The sequence below is a fragment of the Ornithorhynchus anatinus genome, chromosome 16 (assembly GCF_004115215.2).
Source record: "Ornithorhynchus anatinus isolate Pmale09 chromosome 16, mOrnAna1.pri.v4, whole genome shotgun sequence".
NCBI lineage: Eukaryota > Metazoa > Chordata > Mammalia > Monotremata > Ornithorhynchidae > Ornithorhynchus > Ornithorhynchus anatinus.
In genome coordinates this window covers 35,503,850-35,524,089 of record NC_041743.1, presented here as the reverse complement: position 1 = coordinate 35,524,089, position 20,240 = coordinate 35,503,850, and the positions used below count along the sequence as shown (strand labels likewise).

At 52.5% G+C, this 20,240-nt stretch overlaps 1 protein-coding gene across 1 annotated transcript; it reads right to left on the bottom strand.

The window, feature by feature from the left end:
- Positions 1–12,782: 12,782 nt before the first annotated feature.
- Positions 12,783–19,855, bottom strand: NPM3 (nucleophosmin/nucleoplasmin 3). The gene is made up of 6 exons (XM_029080327.2): positions 19,635–19,855; positions 19,353–19,438; positions 15,280–15,399; positions 14,788–14,881; positions 13,485–13,613; positions 12,783–13,310 (listed from the first exon to the last, which is right to left on the bottom strand). Exons 1-5 carry the CDS (start codon positions 19,765–19,767, stop codon positions 13,501–13,503), a joined length of 546 nt encoding a protein of 181 aa, XP_028936160.1. The 5' UTR covers positions 19,768–19,855; the 3' UTR covers positions 12,783–13,310; positions 13,485–13,500.
- Positions 19,856–20,240: the final 385 nt, after the last annotated feature.

Below are 20,240 nucleotides of genomic sequence, written 5' to 3'. Positions count from 1 at the left end.
AAGGGCAGAGCCTCCCAGAACCCTCTGGCTGGAGACAGGCTCTATTCAGTCAATCATATTTATTGAGCACTTACTGGGTACAGAATACTATAATAAGCACTTAGGAGAGTACAATACAACAATAAATAGACACATTCATTCCCTGCCCACAGTGGGGGAGCAGCGTGGCTCAGTGGAAAGAGCCCGGGCTTTGGAGTCAGAGGTCGTGGGTTCTAATCCTGGCTTATCAGCTGTGTGACTTTGAGCAAGTCACTTAATAATAATGTTGGTATTTGTTAAGCGCTTACTATGTGCCGAGCACTGTTCTAAGCACTGGGGTAGACACAGGGGAATCAGGATGTCCCACGTGGGGCTCACAGTCTTCATCCCCATTTTACAGATGAGGGAACTGAGGCCCAGAGAAGTGAAGTGACTTGCCCACAGTCACACAGCTGACAAGTGGCAGAGCTGGGATTCGAACTCATGAGCCCTGACTCCAAAGCCCGTGCTCTTTCCACTGAGCCACGCTGCTTCTCTGTGCCTCAGTGACCTCATCTGGAAAATTTGGATGAAGACTGTGAGCCCCATGTGGGATAACCTGATTACCTTGTAACTACCCAGCACTTAGAACAGTGCTTGGCATATAGTAAGCGCTTAAAAAAATACCAAAATTATTATTATCATTATTATGATTTTACAGTCTGGGCAGTTGGGGGTGGGGAGACAGACATTAATATAAATAAATTACAGATATGTACATAAGTGTTAAGTGCTGTGGGACTGGGAGAGGGGAAGAACAGAAGGAGTCAGTCAGGGTGACGCAGAAGGGAGTGGGAGAAGGGGAAAGGAGGGCTTAGTCAGGGAAGGCCTCTTGGAGGAGATGTCTTTGAGAGCTTGGGCACCTGGCTGCAGAAGTTGGTTTCAGGGCTTGGGGACAGGGCGCTAAGGTAGCCCAATGGTGGGTGCCAGATCTTTCCTTCCCTACCTATCAGGGACCCCCTACAGCTCATATTCCTCATCCCCCCACTCCCTGCCAGGCTCAGCCAATATACTGAGAGGCACTCCCAGCCTCCGCCCCCCCCCAGCATGAATTCAATGAGAGGACCCCCTCTCCATCTCCACCTCCTCATCCCTGCTCCACCTCCCACCAGGGAATGTTCTAGTGTACTCTCCCAAACACTTAGTACGGTGCTCTCCATACAGTAAGCACTCAATAAATGCAATGGACTGACTGACTCTACCCCCAGCAGTCAGGATTTCATTCAGGAAAACCCTCTGAGGATTTCATTCAGGAAAAAGGAGACTGGCACAGGTGGGGACATGGAACCCAGATGTCCTGCTGGGGCCTGGACCAGTGGTGCATCCTTAGGAGGCAGGAGGGAGGACTGCTACTGTAAACCCGGCTCCCCAGAAACAGCTGTACACCTCACTGCTGCTGCTAGGCTTGGCCAGATTCAGGTGGGCAGGGGAGGTGGTGGTCAGAGGAAGACAGGGAGAGCTGGAGGGAGTGGGGAGAAGGCAGGGAGGGGAAGAGAGAGAAAGAAGAGAGAGAGAAAAGAGAAAAAAATGGAGGAGAGAGGGACAGAAAATAGAAATAAAATAAAGAGGATAGGACAGAGAAAGGCTGGGGAGGGCTAGGAGTGACAGAGGAGGGGAATACTGGGAGAGTAGGAGTGACAGGGAAGGGGGAGGCTGAAAGGGCTAGGAATGACAGGGGAGGGGGAAGCCTGGGAGGGGTAGGAGTGACAGGGGAGGGGGGGAGGCTGGGAGAGCTAGGAATGACAGGGGAAAGGGGGTGGCTGGGAGGGCTAGGAGTGACAGGGGAGGGAGGAGGCTGGGAGGACAGGACCTGGCACACAGACTGGGGACAGAGGAGGCTGCATGTTTGCCCACCTGCCAATTCCTTCCCTGTCTTACTGACTGACAGATGCTAATTTCCTGTAAATGGTTAGTGAAGGCCACAGCCCTGGCCTCTTCTCACTCCCATTCTCCCTCTCCCCCTCTGCTCTGTCTCTGCTCCTGCTCCGCCTTTATCTTATCACAGCCCATAATTACTATTGCTATTTTGTTTCCTCGAATCAGCAATCAGGCCTCACTGCCCCTGATAGAAAGCCAGCTCCTGTCAGCCTGAGGTCTGAGTGACAGCTCGCAGCCCTGTTTCTCTCTCTCTCTCTTGCTCTCTCTCTCACACACTCACTCACACAAATCGCATATATACACATAGGCAGTTTGCAAAGTTGTAACTCACGAATAACGGTGAGTTCTCTTGAATAGCACACCTTTCACACTCAGGCACCACCAACACACAACATTTGTCCCACATTCACAGACTCCTAACACACACAAACCCCACACTGAGAAAGCTAAATTAGTACGCACTTCTAGGCAGACCTGCTCAAGCTCACACACTTATCAGGCCACCCAAACTCTTCTCGTTTTGCAAAATTAATGTCTCCCCTCACCCCTAGAAATGGAGTAGGCTTCAGCTCAAGCCCTCACCTCCTCACTCCCTCGCTGACTTCCTTGCCTTGTTCCTGCTCCACCTCCAACCCCTTTTAATAATAATAATTATGGTACTTATTAAGTGCTATGTGAAGCACTGTTCTAAGCACTGAGGTAGATACAAGTTAATCAGGTTGGACATAGTCCCTGTCCCACATGGGGTTCACACTTTTATCCCCATTTTACAGATCAGGTAATCCTCCCTCCTCCTCTATCCTCCCTCCTCCTCTATTCCAGCACCTCCTCTCCCAACCAGGCTCTGTGACCCTGGAGGGTGAAAGGAGGTGGGATAGGAAGGGTGCGTGGAGAAGGAGAAAGAAGGGCAGCCTGGTTTCAGCTCCCGGTGAAGTCCCGGTGATGTCCCAGTGTGAGTCTGCAGGGAGGAGGCCCAGCGTGACCAGTGTGACCACTCTGTCCCCAGTTCCCCCTCGCTCCCTCCCATGACCCTGAGCTCCCCTCACCGACACTTGCCGAGATGTTTTAGGAGTGTATGGAGCCACAGTCCTTGGGGGGCTGACAACCCTTGTCTGCTGTATGAACGTGGGCAAGTCACTTAAATTATCTGGGCCTCAGTTACCTTATCTGCAAAATGGGGACTAAGAATGTGAACCCCATATCTACATGGACTGTGTCCAACTTAATCAGTTTTAATCTGTCCTAGTACTTAGTACAGTGTCTGGTTTAACAAATACTATTTTAAAAAAACCCCAAAGCCCAAGTGCACCCAGGGAGTGGACCCTCTCCATCTTCCCCACAAAAATGGAGCCATCCAAACTCTGGGGAAACTAAGGTCAGAAACACTCGGAGGTCAGCAATCCACCCTTTCAGGGAGTTCTGGCTTACAGCCCCACACTGATGGGCTGAGGGGTCCCCAAACTCCTCTCACCCTCTACTTTCCAGGGCTACAAAATGTTCTAGCCCCAGTTCCCATACACACATGCACAAGATACACACAAATGCACATATGCACAATACATATTGCACATGTGCACCCTGAAGGTTGCTTCTGAGCATCCAGACTTACAAACCTGAACGGTCAGGAACACGGGCATCTGTTTGGGGACCAAAGTTTCCTCAGGTGGGAGGGGACTTTAGAAGTCATCTTGTCCATCCCCTGCCTCTAGGCAGGGCTATATTCAAAAAAGTTTCTATGCAGGGAGGTGGCTGGGTGAAAGGGGGGTCTCTTCCGTTCCTAAAGACCTGTGGTGGGCACCTAGGCACCTGCTCTGACCTCACACACCAACTTCTGACAGGAAGCCCTTCCTTGGGTTGGTCCTGCAGCCTCTGTCCCTTTTCCAGCCTGGTTCTGCTTTAGTGAGTTTCCCTGGCCCTCCCCAGGCCTGGGCTGAGGGTGTGGCCAGATGGGTGGTCACTGTGATGGCCACAGGTTGGCCGCACAAGGCCACGATGTTTGGAGGCCCCAAAGAGGTTTCCTTCATTCAATAGTATTTATTGAGTGCTTGCTATGTGCAGAGCACTGTGCTAAGCGCTTGGAATGTACAAATCAGTAACAGATAAGAGACAGATAGAAAGATTTCCCCCTTTTTCAATTCTCGTCTTTTATAAAGCCCACTTTTTTCCTCAAAAATGTCCCTTATGCTTGTCTTAAAACCTGTTGGGAGAAACCCCCTTGGGCTGCGTTGCTCTGAAGGATGGAGGGGTAGGTAAGTAGATAGGTTTTGCATCATTGGAGCTCACACTCGAAAAGGTCTCCCATACGACCACATACAAAAGCATACACCTCAGTTCAGGGGTCACTTTCAACCCCACTCTAGATCCTCACATCGGCAGAGCCCCCAGCCCCACAAGTCTGCCTCTCAGCTCCCTGTCTGCACAACTAGAAGGGGCTTTTTCCCACTAAAAAGCAGCTTTGTCCTTCTTGCCAATCCAGGGGTTGCCCACCAGGGGGCACCAGATCAGCAGTCTGAGCTGGCCTTCAGGCCGGGGAGGCAAGTGGACTATTGAGCTCTGGGGACATGGATAATAATAATAATAATAATGATAATAATAATATATTCATTCATTCAATAGTATTTATTGAGCGCTTACTATGTGCAGAGCACTGTACTAAGTGCTTGGAATGTACAGTTCCGCTACAGAGACAATCCCTACCCAATGACGGGCTCACAGTCTATTCGGGGAGACAGACGGCAGAGCAAAACAGAACAAAACAAAAACAAGTCAATACTACTATCACGATAAATAGAATCAAGGGGATGTGCAGCTCATTAACAAAATAAATACGGTAATAAATAATATATACAAATGAGCACAGTGCTGAGGGGAAGGGAAGGGGGAGGAGCGGAGGGTGGGGTGGGGAAGGGAGGAGGAGCAGAAGGAAAGGGGGAAAAGGGGCTCAGCTGAGGGGAGGGGAAGGGGGAAGGGGGAGGAACAGAGAGTGGAGGGGGAGCAGAGGGAAAAGGGGGAGCCCAGTCTGGGAAGGCCTCTTGGAGGAGGAGAGCTCTCATTAGGGCTTTGAAGAGGGGAATACAGCACTAGGTGCCAAGCACTGGGTAGATATAAGATAATCAGGTCAGACACAGTCCCTGTCCTACATAGGACTCACAATCTAAGGGAAATAGAGAATAGATATAAAAAAAAAATAAATGTTGGTATTTGTTAAGCGCTTACTAGGTGCCGAGGACTGTTCTAAGCGCTGGGGGAGATACAGGGTAATCAGGTTGTCCCATGTGGGGCTCACACACTTTTAATCCCCATTTTACAGATGAGGAACTGAGGCACAGAGAAGTTAAGTGACTTGCCCACAGTCACACAGCTGCCAAGTGGCAGAGCCAGGAGTCAAACTCATGACCTCTGACTCCGAAGCCCAGGCTCTTTCCACTGAGATATTGAATCCCAACTTTACAGATGAGGAAGCTGAAGCGCAGAGCAGTTAGGTGACTTGCCTAAGGTCACAAAGCACACAAGTGGGAGATCCGGGATTAGAACCCAGGTCCTCTGACTCCCAGGCCCAGGTTCTATCCACTAAGCCAAGCGGCACTGATGGAGGGTGACCTCAGCCTCCCCTCTACATTCTAATTGGCTCTGCTGACAGTCTCCCTCCCCCACCTTCTTACCCTCAATCAATCAATCAATCAGTGTTATTTATTGAGTGCACAGAGTTAGTAGACTCCAGGAGTTTATAGTCTTGTGGGAGAGACAGGCATTAAAATAAATTATAGATAGGGGAAATGGCAGAAGTGCTGTGGGCTGGGGATAGGGCGCATATCAAAGTGTTTTAGGGTTATGGACACAAGTGCATAGTCTATGCATATTGAAGAGTGAATAGGGTGGGGAAGTGAGAGGTTAGTCAGAGAAGGCTTATTGGAGGAGATATGGTGTTAGTAGTTATGGTTTTAGAAATATGGTTTTAGTACAATTGAGTGATTGATTGATTGATTGATTGATTGATTGACTCAGGTCTTGGCTCCACCTGACCAAGTCTGCCATCCCACAGCGTAGACTTAGACCCACAACCCGAAGTATAGACCAAGGTCTCTATCAATCAACCCATCAATCATATTTATTGAGCACTTACTGTATGCAGAGCACTATACTAAGCACTTGGGAGTGTACAATATAACAGAGTTGGAAGACACATTCCCTGCCCACAGCAAGGGAAAACACTAGGAGCATCAGTATTCTACAGAAATCAGTTTCCCAGTCCACCCAACCACTCTCTACCAGGGTGTCCTCTCCCAGGTCCCTCAGAGGTGCAGGCGGGCTTGGTCTTTGATTCTGGACGAAGTCTGTGTCAGCTCTGCAGAGCCTTCTCCCCTGGCCTCAGTTTCCCTATCCAAAGGCTCCTGGTTGTTGTCTGCTCCTTGAGCAAGAGGGATGGATCAGGAAGGAGGTGGAGAAAAAAGACGAGGAGAGGGAAGTGAGGGGAGCGAATTTGAACTGTGGGAGTCTTCTAGGGGCCCGGGTTGAGAAGAGACCTGGGGGTGCCCCCTCAGTCCTCTCCCGCTCCCACCCCGGGCATGCCCAGACAGGGAACTGAAAAGAGAAGAGCAGCCTCTCCGGACAGATAACCTTTGGCTTGGGGGAGACCTCTTGGGGGAGGGGGCGTGAGTGGAGGGAGGGTTGGGGGACGGATTGGTGTGTCAGGCTCGGGAAGTTTATTTTCCCAGGAATTAGCGCTTTTCCCCTGAGGGAAAAGATGTGTATGTGGTGCGGGGGGAGCACTTACACTTCAAAAGGAAGGGACCCTCAGGCAGCCCGTCCCCCCCAGTGACCCCGTCTGAAGCCAGAGGCCAAATTCCCTCTTCCTAGATTTCCAGGGGGAGGCCCTCGGTGGCCCCAACGCCACCGTCTCTCTGTCTCTCTCCGTCTCTGTCTCTCTGTGTGCCTCTCTCTTCTGACGGAGAAAAGGTACAACGTACGCAAATAATCCCACAGAGGAGGGAAAGGTTATGATCAGATAGAAGGCGGGAGGAATTCATCCAGGATTTACATAACGCTAAAGAGACTTATGGTCCTCGAGAGCCCGGGAGGTGTCACATCCCCCAGAGACTGCTCCCCGTCCTGTCAATCAATCAATCAATCATTCAATCCTATTTATTAAGTCAGTCCTGACTGTATGCAGTAAACACTCTAGACTGTAGAGTCTAGACTAATTTAGGGTCTGGAGTATAAGCCCGTGGTGGGCAGGAAACGTGAATACCAGCTACACTATAACATTTTCTCTCCCAAGCGCTCAATACAGTGCTCTTGCACACAGTAAGCTCTCAATAAATACGATTGATTGTAGAGCACTGTATTTAAGCTCCTGGGAGAGTACAAATGGAAAGCCCTTGCTCAGGAGCTGAATGTGGGGTTGGGAGGACGATGGTGGAGGAGGAGGAGGAGAAGAAGAGGAGAGGAGGAGGACAGGGTGAAGGGGAGGGGAGGAGGGTACCTTCTGCCTGGGGCGGGGCTCCCTAGGGGCCAAGAGGTCGCTTGCCAGGCCGGAGGAAGAGGCCAATCAGAGCCATTTCCATGGCCCAGCGGGGGCTGATGCTGCTGGGCAGCCTGTGCTGCAGATGGAAAAGGGTTAGATGGGCAGAAGGTTTTAAGGATGAACTTTGGGAGGAAACTAGAAAAAGAGCCAGAGGGATGAGGAAGAGTTTGGGAGGGGTTGAGCAGGGGACCTAGGAGAAAGAGGAGCCTAGGGAATCGATCAGTGCTGGGGAAGAAACAGGGCCAAGGGATGGGGTGGGGAGGAGCCAGCGTGCAACCTTGGTTAGGGAGACGGGCCAATTGTATGGTAACTACTCCCAGGGCTTAGCATAATGCTTGGTGCATAGTGAGGCCTTAGCCAACACCACAATTTTTTATTAAGACTGAGGGGCAAGGGCTATTCTGTGCAGTTGGCTATCAGATGCAAAGTGCAAAATCTATCCCAAACATCTTGGAACGGACTCCTCTTCTTTGGATTTGGGGAAGCAGCATGGCTCAGTGGAAATATCATGGCTTTGGGAGTCAGAGGACATGGGCTCTAATCCCGACCACCACTTGTCACCTCCGCCAAACTAATTCTCTTCCCCTCTTCAAAACCCTACTAAAAACTCACCTCCTCCAAGAGGCCTTCCCAGACTGAGCTCCCCTTCTCCCTCTACTCCCTCTCCCACCCCCCCTTCACCTCTCCGCAGCTTAACCCTCTTTTCCCCCCATTTCCCTCTGCTCCTCCCCCTCTACCCTCCCATCTCCTCAGCACTGTACTCGTCTGCTCAACTGTATATATTTTCATTACCCTATTTATTTTGTTAATGAAATGTACATCGCCTCGATTCTATTTAGTTGCCATTGTTTTTATGAGATGTTCTTCCCCTTGACTCTATTTATTGCCATTGTTCTCGTCTGTCCCTCTCCCCCGATTAGACCGTAAGCCCGTCAAACGGCAGGGACCGTCTCTATCTGTTGCCGACTTGTTCATTCCAAGCGCTTAGTACAGTGCTCTGCACATAGTAAGCACTCAATAAGTACTATTGAATGAATGAATGAACTTGTCTGCTGTGTGACCTTGGGCAAGCCGTTTACCTTCTCTGTGCCTCAATTATCTCATCCGTAAAATGGGGATTAAAACTGTGAGCCCCACGTGGGACAACCTGACTACCTTGTATCTACCCCAGCACTTAGAACAGTGCTCGGCACATAGTAAGCGCTTAAAAAACACCATCATTATTCATCCTCCTATTATTCTTTGGATTCAACAACTCGGGCCGCACTAGAGAGAGGATGTGGTCCCAGGGCAGAGAGAGATGGGGATTTCCCCAGCCTGGCAAATACCTGTAAACCAATCCCCGGGGGGGCTGTGCTCAGCCCCCTCCCCCCCAACTTCAACCCCCAGAGCTCTGGCATATCTGGTGACCCCAGACTCCAGTTACCTTGTGTCACTCAATCCGGGGCTGCTCCCCGCCACTCAAGCCCAACCCCCACCCTTCCATCTGGCACCCCGATTCGAGTTTCCCAGTGCAGTCCTGCATGGACCAAAGAAACTTCACAAAGAAAACCACTGGGAAGGGAGGGAGGAGATGGAGGGAGAGAAGGGGGTGGGTGTTGGAGGAGGCAAAAGGATTCTCATTGTGAATCACGAAGGGGGCACCTCCAAATTGAGTAAGGACTCTCCCCTTCCTTCAGGTCCTTTGTCCCCTCGGCCTCCGCCAGCCTAGGTCCCTGTCCCTTCCCTTCGCCCACTGTCCCCCTCCCCACGCTGTCCATCCGTCTGTCCGTCTGTCCGTCCATCAGCTCCTTATCTCTGGGGCTGCCGCTCTGTCCATCTCGGCGGTGGTGACAGAGCTTGGGCCCCGCTGTTTGGACTGTGATAACCTCAGCCGCCCCAGCTCCCAGGGGGCCCCCCCTCCCCTGGCAGGCCCTGGTCGGACCCGGTCTACGTGGGGGACGGTCAGAGTCGGAACCCCAAAGGCTCCAGTCCTGCCCGCCACCCTCCTCCTCCTTTACCGCCCAAGCAGGGGCTTCAAAACCACCTCCTGCCCCCCGAGATCCTTCCGGGGGCAAGGATGTCCAGTAGGGGCGAGGTTGTCGACTGAACGGGACCTTCACCCCAGTTAGCTAGAGGGAGGATTACCTGTCTTCCTCCTGGCCTCCCTCCACAGATTTAACCTATTAGTTCCTCCCAGCCCTCCATAGGATCTCCTAACCCTTTGCCCTCTCCCTTGACCGGCCGGCCCTACCCCACCCCAGGAATTGGGGTCTAGGCGGGAGCTGGTCAGGCTTGGGAGAGGGTGTCACGTTGGCTTCTACGTGCGCGTCAATTCGGTAAGGGCAGGAGGGCGTTGGTATCTACTAAACTCTATTTTTTTGTCCCAACTGCTTTGTACACTGCTCTGTACACAGCATACGCTCAATAGATACCATTGATACGGTCCTGCCAGCTCTAGGTTTCTAGGTCAGCGTCTCAAGTGCCTCCAGGTCTGTCCTGCCAGCCCTGGTTGCTGGAGTCAATCGCTCCATTCCCCGGAGGACAATATTGAGGCCCAGAGATGGGACATCCTTCCCAGAGCACACTCGGGCAGTCTAATTCACTTCCCTCCATATGTCTGGGGTTCCCAGGCTCCATCTGTCTGACCCATGGCTGGGCCTGAGGTATTGCCGGGGAGAGGGGGGTCTTATAGGCCTGACCAGGGGTCGGAGAGGGGAACGGGCTGTTGCAGTGGCAGGGTGGGGTGGGATGAGAAGTAGAGGTTTGGCTATGGCATAATCTTTCATTAAATCTTATTTATTGAGCATTTACTCTTTGCAGAGCACTGTATTAAGCATTTGGGAGAGTACAATATAGTTGGTATTTGTTAAGCGCTTACTATGTGCAGAGCACTGTTCTAAGCACTGGAGTAGATACAGGGTCATCAGGTTGTCCCACGTGAGGCTCACAGGCTTCATCCCCATTTTCCAGATGAGGTCACTGAGGCACAGAAAAGTGAAGTGACTTGCCCACAGTCACACAGCTGACAAGCGGCTGATCCGGGATTCGAACCAATGACCGCTGACTCCCAAGCCCGGACTCTTTCCACTGAGCTGCGCTGCTTCTCTACCACACAACAATAAATAGTGACATTCCCTGCCCTCCACAAGCTCACAGTCTGGGGGGGGGAGCGGGGGCAGATGGACAGCCATACAAATCAAATTACAGGTATGTACACCTGTACATAGTCCTTTCACCCCTTCCTCCTGCCCTCATCAGCCTCTGCCATCCCGTGGCTCAGTGGAAAGAGCCCAGGCTGGGGCGCCGGAGGTCATGGGTTCGAATCCTAGCTCGGCCCCTTGTCAGCTTTGTGACTGTGGGCAAGTCACTTCACTTCTCTGTGCCCATCTGTCAAATGGGGATGAAGACTGTGAGCCTCACGTGGGACAACCTGATTACCCCTTATCTACCTCAGCGCTTAGAACAGTGCTCTGCACACAGTAAGTGCTTAACCACAAATACCAACATTATTATTGTCCCTGCGGCCACCCACCTTCCCCCGTCGTAGAGCTCCAATCTTGGTGGGCCGCGTCCTCCCCGACGCCCTCCGGGGTTTCTCCCTCCGCGCTCCGGGCACCGCCTGCCCTTCCGCGCGGACACGCTGCCATCTAGCGGCCGAGGCTTGCAACAGCCGCTCCGGTCCTTCGCCCCCCCCCCCCCGCGCCCCGTCAATCAACGATGTTGATTGACTGCTTGCTCTGTGCAGAGCACTCTACTCGGTGCTTGGAAGAGTACATTAAAAGGGGTAAGAATAATGGTGGTGTTTAAGCGCCTACTATGTGCAAAGCACTGTTCTAAGCGCTGGAGGGGGGGGGGTGATACTAGGTGATCAGGTTGTCCTTGGCGGGGGGGGGCTCACAGTTTTCATCCCCATTTGACAGATGAGGGAACTGAGGCAGAGAAGTGAAGTGACTTGCCCAAGGTCACACAGCTAGCGAGCAGCAGAACAAGGCAAGCGGCGTAAGCACTCCCTCTTGGAGTTCACAATCTAGCGGGGGGGTTCACGTTAAAATAAAAGGTAGAATAGAACACCCCCCCACACTCCCTGACACCCAAATGGATATGTGCCAACTCCCACTCATTTATAGTATTTATTGAGCGCTTATTATGTGCAGAGCACTGTACTAAGCACTTGGAATGTACAATTCGGAAACAAATAGAGACAATCCCTGCCCAATAACAGGCTCACAGTTCCAAGCCCACCCCTACTCCCTGAGGCTGCCAGAACCTGTACCCCCTCCTGAAGCAGTAAGCAATGGACCGGGGACCACCAGTTTAGAGTAGACTCCCCAGACTAGAAGCTGGGCCTTGGCCTCCTTGGTGAGAACCCAGCCTATATATATTAATGCCTTTCTCCCCCTCTCACCTAGATGTGGGCAGGCTGTCTACCAACTCTTGTTAGACCATACTCTCCCCAGCACATAGTAGTGTTCTGCCCACAGCAAGCATTCAATAAATGCAATTCATTGATTGATAGGGACTTGACTAGACATTTTGGGTCCCGACTTTACTTTAGCCAGCTATAGGGAAGCAGTAATCACTTCAGTCACCTGTTGTCCACAGGTGTAGAGCACAGGCATTTTCAGGGGTGCTTGCCTACTTTCCTGCAGCTCCTCCCCCAACCACTTTTTTAAAAAAATAGCATTTATTGTTAAGCGCTTACCATCTGCCAAGTACAATACTGAGGTAGGTACAAGTTAATCACACTGGACACAGTTCATGTCCCACACATAGGTCTCAGTCTTTATTCCCAGCTTACAGATGAGGTAACTAAGGCAGAAGTTGCAATTTGGCCAAGGTCACCCGACAGACAAGTGGCAGAGCTGGGATTAGAACCTAGGTCCTTCTCACCCTCAGGCTGGTACACTATCCACTAGGCCACACTTGATCTGTTGGGCATTTGTATGTACCAAGCATTGGGGTAGATACGTTAATCAGATCAGAAGGTCTCTGTTCCACACTGGGCTCACCATCTAAGTGGGAGGGAGGAACAGGTATTTAATTCCCAATTTACAGATGGGGAAATGGGAATTTTTGGTGATTTGCCAAAGGTCATACAAAAAGCCTCCCAAGTCCTGTGCCCCTTCCACTGGGTGAGGCCACGCCTCTTCTCTCAGACCCTGGCTCAGTCACCCAATCTAGCAGGCTGGGACAGAATTCTAATCAGCTTCCTGGCTCACTCTGGGGGCCCCAGGATGCCCTGGGATGGCCACTGACTCTCCCCTTCCACGCCAGGCAGCAATCTTCAGGTGAGAGACACGTCAGAGGTTCGGCTCACAGAGAGGAAGTCCCAGAATCCCTTCCTTCCCTTAGCCCTCCAAGAATGCATCCACACAGCTACTAAAATTGAAATAGTTTATTTTCAAATCTTTGTGTAAAAAGTATTAGAAATGCTGTATTTGGGGCTTTGAAACAATCCCCACTCAGACATGGGGGCAACCGTCCGCCTCTTCAACCACCTCTCCACCACAGCAGAGCTACTGGTACCCAAATTCTCCTAAGAGCTGGGAAGGAGCCCCATCAAAGGTGAACAGAGCCCAGAGCAAGACAGAACTTGAATGAGGTGGGCCAGGGGTGGTGATTGCTCTCTCCCACCACCTTGGCCTCTGCAGCCTCTTCCGGCAGTTGGGTGGGGAGGGCGGTCCCAGCCCCCAGTTCCTCTTCTTTTCAGCACCAGCCCCTCCTGGCCACCAGGATCCCCAAGTCCCAGAGGGTCACTGCACCCTCCAACCCAATTGAGTGAAACCAATTATAAACACTGAAAACCTGTCTAAAAATGTCCCCAAGGAACGATGTCCCAACCCCACAGACCTTCACAGCAGGATGGGGTTGGGGAGGAGAAAACACTTCAGGTGCAGAGACGCCAATCCTAGATAAACAAGAGACAGGTGGAGAAGTGAGGTTCTGGCCCCTCTGAGTTTGAGGAGTCACAAGGAGAAGCTGCAGGACCCAGCCCCCAACATTCTCACCCGCCGTCATCCGTGGCAGCAGCCTGAACCAGAGAAAGGACTCACAGCTCCCTCCCTCTACCCACTCGGCTCACCGTCTCAGGCCGTTCATTACTGCCGCCCGCGCTGTTTCTTGGCTGGCATGATGGGCAACAGTTCCTCCTCTTCTTCGCTTTCTTCCTCCTCCTCCTCCTCATCTGATACGTCACTGCTCTGAACAGACACTGATGGGGCAGACAGACATTGTGAGAAGAACTGGTGGCTGACAGGGGCACCAAGTAAGAGAAAAGCCCCTGGTTCAGACTAGCCTTCACCATTGGAGTTGGTCTCCGGCCAGGCTGGCTCTGCGACTGTCAGTGCCATGGAAAAAAGTAATGTGGCCTAGCGGAAATAGCACGGGTCCAATAGTCAGAGGACCTGGATTCTTGTCCCAGCTCCACCATCTCAGGCAAGTCATTTCACTTTTCTGTGCCTCAGTTTCCTCATCTGGAAAATGAGCCCCTCCTAGGGCAGGGTCAGAATCCAACCCGATTATCTTGGCTCTACCCCATCTTTTAGTTCAGTACTTGGCACATATTAAGTGTTCAACAAATAGCAGAATGATTATTACAGCAATGGGAAGGCCCCGGCTTCCTGACCCCAAGCAGCGTGGCTTTTCTCCTGGAGCTACAGCATAGCTCTCTGCTGCAAATTTAAGAGCTGGAACCACGGCCTCAGTCTAGTACTGGGGTCAGGGCTGCTCCCTGCTGACCCAGCCACGTGTACTCAGCTCTGCCCTCCACAAAACAGATTGGGGGATGAAAGGAAAAAGAGATAGGGTGGAAGAAAATGGCCGGGTGATCCGGAAGTTTGCCTACCCGCTCCAAACATTGGCATCTACCGCTGAGGGCTTGCTATGTGCGTGGAACTCTGTTCTAAGCACTTAGGAAGCAATGTGGCCTAGCAACAATCTGGGTTCTAACCCTGGCTCTACCACTTGTCTGCTGTGTGACCTTGGGCAAGTCACTTCACTTTTCTGTGCCTCATTTACCTAAGATGTAAAATGGGGATTAAGATTGTGAGCCCTGTGTGGGATAGGGACTGTGTCCAACCCAATTTACTTATAACCACTTCACTGCTAAGAACAGTGCCTGGCACATAGTAAGTGCTTAACATATGCCACATTATTATGATTACTCCTTCTCTGTATCTCAGTTGCTTCATCTGTAAAATGGGGATGAAATACCTGTTGTCCCTCTGTGAGCCCCATGCACGATCCCCACTCTCTCAAGAAGCTTACCCTCTAGCAGGGAGACAAGGTAGTAGTTAGACCCTGTAAACCTTCCCACCCACCCCCACTCAGATGGGACAGGCAACCCCCACAACACACACATACTCCTCCCCCTGCCAGGTCCTCACCAATCTGGTGCCGCCCGGTGACATGGACAGGGCCAGAGCCAGACTTCAGGCGGAAAGTAACAGGTGGCTGGAGCTGGAAGTCGTCCAAACTGAGCTGCAATTTGGGGGAGAAGAGGAGGGAGATGTCACTCTGCTGGGGATTCCTAAGACAATCTTGGGCCAAGCTTCCACTGAGGAAAAGGGGCCCATATGAAAAGCCTGTTCTCTCACGGCAGCTCACCCTCCAGCTGAGTCTGGTCGCCAGGGGCCCCCCCCGAGGGTAATCAGCCGTACTTAGTGAGCGCTTTACTGTGTGCAGACCACTGAACTCAGCGCTTTGGAGAGTACAAAACAAAAAACGGACACATTGCCCGCTCACAATGAGGGCAGAATAGGACATCTATCAGGCTACTGCTGGCATGGCTTTGGACCATCTGAGCAGCAGCCAGCAGACCCCCTGCCACCCCATCACCATGGGCCGGCATGCCGCCCCCACCCCCATTGTCCCATTACCATGGGCTGGCACGACAGTTTCAAGTTGGCCACAGGCACTGCAATCTCCTTGTTGTTGTGGTTGCGAGCCACCACCTCCACGACATTACACTCGTCCGTGGCACCTTCCACAAGGCACAGCTGGTGTAATCAGAAGGGAAAGGGAGACGCACCAATAAGTGTTCACCAAATCTGGCTGATCCATCCACCGCTTCCCACCAGGAACCCACCTGCAGCCGATCCTCTGGACCCAAGCTAGTTTTCTGTTTAGTCTAAATGGTATGTTAAGTGCTTGCTATGTGCCAGGCACTTTGCTAAGCGCTGTGGTAGATACAAGATGATCAGGTAGGACAGTCCATCTCCTACATGGAGCTCCCAAGCATCACCCCCGTATTACAAATGTATTCACTGAGGCACGGAGAAGTTAAGTGACTTGCCCAAGGTCACAGACAAGTGGCAGAGCTGGCAACAGAACCCAGGTCCTCCTGAATTCTAGTGCTCTACCCACTAGACCACAGTGCTTCTATAGTAACTGCGTTGGCTAATCCCGAGGGCTGGAGCCGTATCTGGATTCTGCACGTGGTAAGTGCTGTCAATCGCAATGGAGAGAGGTCGGCCCACGTAGGCCCATGTGTCCACATCGGCTCTTCCATCTATCCCTGCCTCTGCTTGCCCCCAAAACAGATACTAGAAGCAGCATGGCCTAGTGGAAGGAGCACAGGATCATGTCCCTAACCAAGAGCTTAATACAGTACTTGGCATGTAGTAAGCGCTAAGTAAATATCATTATTATAATGGAGTTCCAGGACACCTGGGTTCTGATTCCCCTCTACCACTTGTCCGCTGTGTGGCCTCGCTCAAGTACTTAACTTCTTTATGCTTCAGTTGACTCATCTGTAAAATGGGGGATTAAATACATGTTCGCCTTCCCTCTTACGATGCATCTGATATGATCACCCTGTATTTTTTCTAGGGCTTGGGACACGGTGCTTAATACAATTTGGTATTAGTCGTAGGAGTGATAACAGTTAACTGTGGCATTTGTTAAGCACTTATGTGCCAAGCACTGGGATAGGTACAAGATCATTAGGTTGTCAGTCAATTGTATTTAAGCATTGTGTACAAAAGCACTGTACAAGGCGCTTAGGAGAGTGCAATACAGACATTTCCTGTCCACACAGAGTTTACAGTCTAGAGGGGGAAACATAGACTTTAAACAAGTTACAACCATGTGTTGTGTGCCAGGAAGTGGGGTGGGGGACGGAAGGTGAATTTAGGGAGCAAGTCAGGGCGACGCTGAAGGAAAAGTAAGACAAAGAAGAGGGCTTAGTCAGGGAAGGTCTCTTGGAGATGTGCCTTCAATTCCAGGGAATGTGAGCCCCGTGTGGAACCTGATTACCTTGTATCTACCCCAGCGTTTAGAATAGGGCTTGACACTTAGTAACTGCTTAACAAATGCCATAATTATATTGTTATAATAATAATAATAATGTTGGTATTTGTTAAGCACTTACTAGGTGCAGAGCACTGTTCTAAGCGCTGGGGTAGACACCGGGGAATCAGGTTGTCCCACGTGGGGCTCACAGTCTTAATCCCCATTTTACAGATGAGGGAACTGAGGCCCAGAGAAGTGAAGTGACTTGCCCAGTCACACTGCTGACAAGTGGCAGAGCTGGGATTCGAACTCCTGACCTCTGACTCCAAAGCTCGTGCTCTTTCCACTGAGCCACGCTATTATTCAATAGGGCTTCGAAGGAGGGGAATAACTGTCTGTTGGCTATGAGGAGGGAGGGCTTTCGTTCCAGGCCAGAGGCAGAATGAGGGTGAGAGGTTGGTGAGGGCCGGGGTGCCCCCCATGGAGGCACAACGTGGACACACTCCCTGCCCACAACGAGGGCAATCTAGAGGGCAGAATCGGAGGTTTACCAGGCACGTGCTGGTGTGGCTTTGGCCCATGTGAGCAACAGCCAGCAGACCCCCGTCCCCCCCCCGTATTACCATGGGCTGGCATGCCACCCCCTCCCCGCCATCGTCCCGTTACCAGGGCTGGTACAACAGCTTCAAGTTGTCCCCCACGGTGGGAGCTCCCAAGGGGCGCGGGTGGCTCCCCTGATCAGGCCAGGCCTGTGGGAGTGGGGTCGTCTGTTGCCGAATTGCATATTAATAAATAATAATGTCGGTAAGTATTAAGCACTTACTATATACCAAGCACTATTCAAAGCACTGCGGTACATGCAGAGAAGCAGCGTGGCTCAGTGGAAAGAGCACGGGCTTGGGAGTCAGAGGTCATGGGTTCGAATCCCCGCTCTGCCACTTGTCAGCTGTGTGACTGTGGGCAAGTCACAACTTCTCTGTGCCTCAGCTACCTCATCTGTAAAATGGGGATTAAGACTATGAGCCCCACGTGGGACAACCTGATTCCCCTGTGTCTAGCCCAGCGCTTAGAACAGTGCTCTGCACATAGTAAGTGCTTAACAAATACCAACATTATCATTATTACATACGAGATCACCAGGTTGTCCCACATGGGACTCCCACTCTTAATCCCCCCTTCCCAGATGAGATCAGAGGCCCAGAGAAGTGACTTCCCTAACGTCACACAGCTAACAAGTGGCGGAGCCAAGATTCGAACCCATGACCTCTAACTCCAGCCCGGGCTCTTTCCACTGAGCCATGCTGCTGCTTCTCAAGTACCTTCCAAGCAGCGTGGCTCAGTGGAAAGAGCCCGGGCTGGGGAGTTGGAGGTCAGGGGTTCGAATCCCCACTCTGCCACTTAGCAGCTGTGTGACTGTGGGCAAGTCACTTCACTTCTCTGTGCCTCAGTTCCCTCCTCTGGAAAACGGGGATGAAGACTGGGAGCCCCACATGGGTCAACCTGATTCCCCTGTGTCTACCCCAGTGCTCAGAACAGTGCTCAGCACATAGTAAGCGCTTAACAAATACCAACATTATTATCCCGGCTCTGCCGCTTGTCAGCCTGGTGACTGTGGGCAAGTCACTTCACTGGGCCTCAGTTCCCTCCTCTGGAAAATGGGGATGAAGACTGGGAGCCCCACGTGGGACCACCTGATGACCCTGTATCTATCCCAGCGCTTAGAACAGTGCTTGGCACCTAGTAAGTGCTTAACAAATACCAACATTATTATTATTAAAAGGGGATGAAGACAGCCCCACGTGGCACAGCCTGATGACCCTGTCTCTCCCCCAGCGCTTAGAACAGTGCTCGGCACATAGTAAGCGCTTAAATACCAACATTATTATTATTATTATTATTATTAAAAGGGGGATGAAGACAACCCCATGTGGCACAGCCTGACGACCCTGACTCCCCCAGCACTTAGTGCTCGGCACAGAGTAAGCGCTTAACAAATACCAACATTATTATTATTAAAAGGGGGATGAAGACAGCCCCACGTGGCGCAGCCTGACGACCCTGTCTCTCCCCCAGCGCTTAGAACAGTGCTCGGCGCAGAGTAAGCGCTTAACAAATACCAACATTATTATTAAAAGGGGGATAAAGACAGCCCCACGTGGCCCAGCCTGACGACCCTGAATCTCCCCCAGCGCTTAGAACAGTGCTCGGCGCAGAGTAAGCGCTTAACAAATACCAACATTATTATTAAAAGGGGGATAAAGACAGCCCCACGTGGCCCAGCCTGACGACCCTGAATCTCCCCCAGCGCTTAGAACAGTGCTCGGCGCAGAGTAAGCGCTTAACAAATACCAACATTATTATTAAAAGGGGGATAAAGACAGCCCCACGTGGCCCAGCCTGACGACCCTGAATCTCCCCCAGCGCTTAGAACAGTGCTCGGCGCATAGTAAGCGCTTAACAAATACCAACATTATTATTATTATTATTAAGAAGGGGATGAGGACAACCCCACGTGGCCCAGCCTGACGACCCTGTCTCTCCCCCAGCGCTTAGAACGGTGCTCGGCGCATAGTAAGCGCTTAACAAATACCAATGTGATTATTATTGTGAGTGTGGGGCTCTGCACGTAGTAGGCGCTCAGTCAGTACGACGGAATGAGGGCCAGAGCATGCGTCAGGCTAGGCTGAGGGCAAGGGGTCGGGGGTCGGTGCCCCCTCACCATGGTGAGCGCCAGGATGTGCTCCGCGTCGTCCTCCTCTTCTACCTTGAAGGTGAAGGACCTCGTGCTGCCATTGAGCTCGCAACCTGCCGGGAGGGAGAGAGGGAGAGAGGGAGCGGGGCGGAGCGGCCCGTCAGACGCCCCCCGGGCCGCAGGCCTGCCGGGGCCCGGGCCCCTCGACCGCCCCCCGCCCGCGCTGCACGTGGAGGCCGAGGCCGCCGCCGCCGCCGCCGCCGCCCGCTCCCCTCGGCCCGGCCCCGGCCCCGGCCCCGCCGCCCGCACCGAAGAAGAAGCTGTCCATGGTGACGGGAGGCGGCGGCGGCGGGGCCCCGCGCGGGCCGCCGCTCCCCGCTCCCCGGCACCGCGACTCGGCATCGAGGAAGAGGGAGGCGGCGGCGGCGGCAGAAGCGGCCATGCTGCCCACACCCAGGCGGGATGGGATCCAGATGGGGACCCTGCTCCTCCTGCTCCTCCTGCTCCTCCTCCCCCTCCTCCCCCTCCTCCCCCTCCTCCCCTCACACGCAAGACGCCACAGCGCCGCCTCCGGCCCCGCCTTTTAAAGGCCCCCGCACCCTGCTTCCGGCCCCGCCTTTTAAAGGGCCCGCGCCTCTCCAATCTTTGGCGCCATAGCTTCGGGCCCCGCCTTTTAAAGGGCCCGCGCCTCGGCTTCCGGCCCCGCCTTTTAAAGGGCCCGCAGCTGTAGCCCCGCTTTTCAACCCGCTGGCGTCACCGCCTTGGGCCCCGCCTTTTAAAGGGCCCGCGCCGACCCCGCCGTCTCCCTCGGCCAACCCTGGACAGAATAATCCTCATAATACTAATAATAATGTTGGTATCTGTTAAGCGCTTACTAGGTGCCGAGCACTGTTCTAAGCGCTGGGGGAGACACCG

Bases quoted from the DNA above. Each gene is read 5' to 3' on its own strand.
- NPM3 (XM_029080327.2), bottom strand. From the start codon at position 19,767: ATGGCCGCTTCTGCCGCCGCCGCCGCCTCCCTCTTCCTCGATGCCGAG. The intron at 19,439-19,634 runs GTGCGGGCGGCG...CCCTCCCGGCAG, and splicing joins CATGGACAGCTTCTTCTTCG to GTTGCGAGCTCAATGGCAGC. The intron at 15,400-19,352 runs GTGAGGGGGCAC...TGATTACACCAG, and splicing joins ACATCCTGGCGCTCACCATG to CTGTGCCTTGTGGAAGGTGC.